The following is a 5,846-nucleotide window of genomic DNA, read 5'->3' as shown; positions in this document are numbered from 1 at the left end:
CTATCTATCTATCTATCTATCTATCTATCTATCTATCTATCTATCTATCTATCTATCTATCTATCTATCTATCTATCTATCTATCTATCTATGAAGGACAGAGAGAGAAAAAAAGCACAAATAATGGCATACATGTTTGTTCTTTGAATGCAAACCACCTAATTTGCATTTAACACAGTCAATTTATCTAATTAATTCAGTGTAATTTTACTGTTTGAGCTTTACCAGAACGTGCTAGACAAGTTTGTCTCTGTTGATTGTTTGTCTCCACCCGGTGGACATTTCAGTTCATGCAAGACAATGACAAACACTGGTGGATGAGTTTCAATAACAAAAGTTTTATTAACAATGTAAAATGACCTATATCAGCTTTGACTACTGTACCTTCAGCTTGCCATAAACAGTGATCACTATATTTAATAAGCTGCGCTCTGTCTGCTTGACTGCCCAAGAGAGAGAGATGCTCTCTGCTTATGCCAACAGCTTCTTTACTAACCACGTGCAACCTTGAAAATAATTCAGAGAGCATTGCGTAAAGAGTATGTGTATATACAAGTCTAATGTCTCGATTTATAGATAGATATTGTGTGCAAAGAAGTTTTCTTTTGACTATTGTATCTTCTATTCCATTTTGAAGCTGGAAAGTTTAAGTTGGGTACAGGTTCTTGTTTTATGGAAGACTAAATTAAGTACATTGAGAAGAAAAACAGCAAGGAACAGAAAACGGAGACTGTAATACACAAACGTATTCTTCACAAACCTGTCATTTCAGCTTAGACAAACGACAGTAAAACTTTGTCATTGCAAGAGCCGTCCTCAGATGTGTGAATGGCATCTGTTCATAAGTTATCACATTATTTCTGACAAAATGGACATTTAGATTCCCTTTTTTTTTAAAAATAAAAACATAAATCCACATCATTCACTCAGGCTTGTGGAAGTAACAGAACATTGATATTATCATTTCAGACAAACTCTCATTCCCTTTTACATCAGACAAGCAGATATCGCACTTCGTTTACCAAAAAAGGGGAAAATCTGTTGCAAAATATCTTAAAATATATGTTCATGACTTTTGTTTTCATTACACTGCAGTTACAATTCTTCTTCGTATTACAAAATAAAATTATAAAATGGGCAGCCGTTAAAAAAAAGAGAAAGAGACAATTTATTTGAAAATGGCAGTAATAGATTGGTGGGAGACACAAGTGGTGAAGGACAGTGGGTAATGGTGTCTTTGTTGCCGCCTCCTACCCACAAAGGCGGGGCCCTTAGCTGGTTACCAGGCAACAGAGCCCAAAGAACCGCCTCTTCCTCTGTCGGACTAGTGGGTAGGGAGTCAGGTTCAGCAAACTGCTGTCATCTGGGCGAAAGAACACACAGACACCACAGCCAAGTCATGCATTTTTCCTCATTTGAGCTACGATGCAGTCCACTTAAACCAGTACCTCTGCTTCACAATGAATAATTCTGAAAGTGTTACTGCTTTTTGCATTTTCTTTCTCACCTTGGTTCTTCAGTGGTAAAGGCATTGTCTCCCTGAGTTTACTGAGAAGGTTCTTCATCTCCCTCATATCCCTGCAGTAATGCAAATGGCTTTTTATGTTGTGTACATAAAGTATCCATAATATATGCAGTACATACTCGCATTCAGAAAAGCACAAAATCAGGTTTCCATTATTGGATTTTCTGGAGACTTTCCTCCCTAACTCGAACTCTTAACTTAATGTTAACCTAGGGACTGTATTTCAATTTATTTCATAATGTATTTCATAGCAGGAGTCGTAAGCACACACGGTGTCTAGAAAAATAAGTAGTGGTAGTAAAATAAGTGTGTATACTTTTTGTTTTGAAATGTTGAAGCTTTGACACAAATATCTGATTATTTTTGGTATACTTCTATTGTTTTGTAAACTCAAATCTTAAATCCAACTGTGAGGTAAAACTATAGACCCACACAAACTACATAAATGTAATTTCAAGAAAGCCTTAGCTGATAAAAAAATATAAACATCCCAATGAATCTTATAATACAACATGTATTCCCAGTGTATTAAAATGCAATTTAATGTGATACGATACTTTGCATTATGTTCTTATAGGAAATGTAACAGATTACCCACCAAAATATATGTGAAATATTTGTTAAATCATAATAAAAACGCAAGTGCAGACACAGCACCTACGTACATCCCGAAGGACACAACAGAACACACTTTGTTTACCTACTTTTCTATGTTTTCTATGTCAGTGGCCACCAGCCAGCAGAGCTGAGGACAGTCAGTGGGGGAGGAAGAGGTGTCCTCCAGAATGGGGATGTCTGAGCTTTCCTCCGTTTTACCATCTAAGCCGGGAGGGCCACATGAGTCGTTACCTAAAGCACACAGAGAAATGCCTTAATCGTGTTTCCTCACTAGATACTGACCTAAATTATTTATGTCATTTGTACACAGTTATTTGAGTTTACTGATCGGTTTAGTGATGGCATTACTGGAATGACGGTGACGTTAGAGATACAAAATCCCATTTGTCCACATGTTTCTTTAAAAAAATTAAAAACAAAACAAAGCATACTATCTATAAACTATCCATGAGGCTTGTCTGTGTATTAACCTTTCCTGTGGAGCTGCAGCGATCCCAGCAAGCACACAGATTTGAGCATCTCTGTGATGTACATCTCCAGACAGCACTGCAGCTGGATGAAGAGCCTACAGATCTCAGGGTGGATTTCCCCGTCCTCTGGCCTGAAATGGCACATGAAGAGAACAAAGCTTACCAGCCAGGTGGAACTTGGTAGACAAAATAGTTTCTGCAAGTCTCTATGAGCATTACAGTAGTTGTTAATTCATCCGTGTATGTGCTAATCTTGAGTCTGAAACCAGCAGCAGCTTAAATAAATATTAATACTAAACCAAAAAGTTAAAACAAAGAAAAATATATTCCACTCTCAGGATGTGTTACTGACATGTCTAATTTGTTTGACTCATTTAAACTGTAAATACAATATCTGTTGAAGAAATATGATCACCTACATTGGTAACTTATGCACTGCCTGTTCTTGTAATTTCAGGGTGCACATCTGTGTCACATCTGTGACAAATGCGAGTCACATGCTTTTACTTGGAAATATCTTTACTTAAGTGAATGAATGAGGGCTGGACCTGGTGATACTCGTGGTATTTTCTGTGCGTGATTACAGAAAATCTGTAACCTGAAGAATAACAGCAAATTCTTAATACCAGGTTTTAAGGCCAGAGAGGTTTATGAACTCAAATATGCATTAAAATGTTTGAGCAGAGTGTTTCCCAATCAAAGCTTAAAGTAAGCCTATAGAGTCTGCAATGATAATAAACATACTGTGCTTCTTATCCATGTTTTTTACAGCAAAGTTCAAATTGCTGCTGTCTCTGTGATTGTGCAAGCGTCTATATGTAGTGCTTACTTAACTCCCTGAGAAGATATAAATAAAATGCACTGAAGGGATTCAAGCAACACAAAAGCCCGTCACAATATTTTTCATTCAACTGGAGCTGATCATTAGCTTTTATGAGACATCGCAGTAGCTTCACAACTATATTAATCGGGTTTTCAAAGGGAAACAGCAGGTGATATCCAGTGGGTGTAATATCACATGGGAAAGTGACAGCGATAAAAGGCGTGAAACTTGGTACAAATCTTTCTCACACAAATCATGCTCTAGAATTCACCTCTTCCAACAGCAAGCTTCTCCTTGCCATCACCGTTTTGTCACAGTGCCGCTTTACTGTTGCTCAAGCACAGCTGTCACCAGTGCTATCCCTCTAATCAGCTTTCCCCCTGCACATTGGAGGGACCTCGCATCATTCAAACCATTCTGACACACTGGGTTTATTTTATTAAAGGGGAATGAACTGGTTTAATTCAAGCTCTGTGTCTCTAGTAGCAGAGACAGACACTTAGATGGCCGAGAGAGCTTTTAGGGAAGGAGTTTTTAGAATATGTGCTGGTGATAATAATGGCAATGATGCAGATGCTGTTATCAGTGAGAATTTAAGAGTTCTCTCTAAAGCTACTGCACCATCTCCATTTAGCAGCAGAAGCTGGAACATTTAAGAGCACAGTTTCAATGGCTAATAGTCTTTTTTCTGCAGATACAGGTATAACTGTATTTAGGTGTATAATTATGAGCCATGCAGTTGAAAAACAACAGTGAAATGGTTCATTTTCCACCACTGCCTTGCTGCATTAAGGTATATTATTATTTAAAGCAACTAAATGCTCCTATTCAAATAAAGTTACATTCATGATTCATGCATGTGCACGATGGGAGATGTGCACTGAACATATTCAGTCTCACGCATCAAACATGTAGTTTTAAAACCCCACTAGAGTGAATTAAAATAGAAAAGAATTCAGCTTAACACTTTTTAAAACTGGAGCTTGTAAAAAATATGGTGACAAATAATTTCTAATAGAAAAGGATCTCTCGTGGTTTAAATATACAGTATGTCCAGTGGTAGGAATATGCCCCTTCTGCAAGATAAATCATGATGCTGTTATTGTTCCAGCAGCACCCAGGCTTTGGCAAGCAGCTGGCACTGCAGACGTCCTCCAAATCTCTCTCACCACTGGCTTCAGTCTGTCCGATTGTTATTTAAGTAAGTTTGAGTGTGCCAAGTTGGCTGGCATCTTAGCCTCACTGAGGATGTTAAAATCCCAAGCCTCCCTTTGCCCTTCTTCTACTGGCGCTATTGTAGAGGAGATATTGTGGGCCAAAACAGCAGGCTCCTAAAACAGCTGTTTTCCTGTATCTTGAATCAAAGCTTTCATCACAAACAAACCACTTGAAATCTAATTTAGCATGAAAATCTACTCAGAATCACTAAACAGTGAACAAACTTTGGATCTAACCACTTTAATTTACTGTTTCATTGTGATATCATTTGTTTTTGATGAGCAAAAGAAAAAAAACTCCCAAGGATTCCGATTCTTAAAAAAAATCTGTACTGAAGAAGCCACTCTCTCAATAAATTACAAGAAAAAGAAGGAAAAAAAACGTCATTGGCTCCACATTATTGATACTATTATCTCAGATATTAGTCCCGGGAAGCATTCCACTTTCCCTCCACTTTGTGCATTAACGTTTTAGGTCAGCTAGTGGGAAGTGATCAGTTACAGTATGTTGTTGTGATTGCTTCCTGGTAAAGCTCTCCTTCTAACAAATTTGAAATGTCATGATTTTTAAAAGCTGATCTCATGTTCTGTTTTCCCACATACTTTGCCCACCACGAAAAAAAAAATCTGTCCTTTAATGGGACAAGCATTAGATGGCCTATCGAAAGAACATTCTTATAAAAACACACACAAAAAAAATATTCAGCAGCTCAAATGTTGATACTTGTGCAGGTTTACTTTGGTAAAATTAGCTACTTTTTTTTAACTTCCGGCGCTGCAGTGTTGCAGAGCGTTCAGCCACTGATGGCTCTTCATTTTCAGGACCACGGACAGCGTCTGTGCCAACTCACCCCGATATCAAGGAGAGACTGTGGTGTGCCGCTCGCGCCATTTCGCAGCCTTTGGTTCGGGTCCTCAGCATTTCGGCCCGTAACGAAGGACAGTCGACAGTGATCTCGCCAATTGAGATGACCAGCTCACGGTACAGAGCCACAAGTGTATTGAATTCTTGGACGATCTGCATTACAGTGAGATAATAAGTCACACAGACACAAAAAGTTATTACCTAACGAACCAGACAAGTAAGCATCACACAAATAAATTGCAGGATAGTCTTTATCCTCAGTCCGACCTGTCAACATGAAAACGCGTGAGCCAAGAAGGAAATGCTGAGCAGCATTTTACAGCCCCCC

General features: G+C 38.3%; 1 protein-coding gene across 1 annotated transcript in view; it reads right to left on the bottom strand.

Moving 5' to 3' along the window:
• Positions 1 to 318: 318 nt before the first annotated feature.
• The window catches only part of rgs7bpa (regulator of G protein signaling 7 binding protein a), a 7,236-nt gene continuing 1,708 nt past the window's right edge, over positions 319 to 5,846 (bottom strand). The window contains exons 2-6 of the mRNA XM_005741701.1: positions 5,505 to 5,671; positions 2,614 to 2,744; positions 2,230 to 2,374; positions 1,508 to 1,578; positions 319 to 1,363 (exon numbers count right to left, since the gene is read on the bottom strand). Of these exons, the coding sequence (XP_005741758.1) occupies positions 1,272 to 1,363; positions 1,508 to 1,578; positions 2,230 to 2,374; positions 2,614 to 2,744; positions 5,505 to 5,671 (606 nt within the window). The 3' untranslated portion in view covers positions 319 to 1,271. The remainder of the gene's footprint in view (positions 1,364 to 1,507; positions 1,579 to 2,229; positions 2,375 to 2,613; positions 2,745 to 5,504; positions 5,672 to 5,846) is intronic.

This window comes from Pundamilia nyererei, unplaced genomic scaffold (genome assembly GCF_000239375.1).
Source record: "Pundamilia nyererei isolate P.nyererei 1_Seehausen unplaced genomic scaffold, PunNye1.0 scaffold00113, whole genome shotgun sequence".
NCBI classification, from domain to species: Eukaryota; Metazoa; Chordata; class Actinopteri; order Cichliformes; family Cichlidae; genus Pundamilia; species Pundamilia nyererei.
Note: the sequence above shows the minus strand (reverse complement) of the source record. Positions and strands in the feature narration are given on the sequence as shown.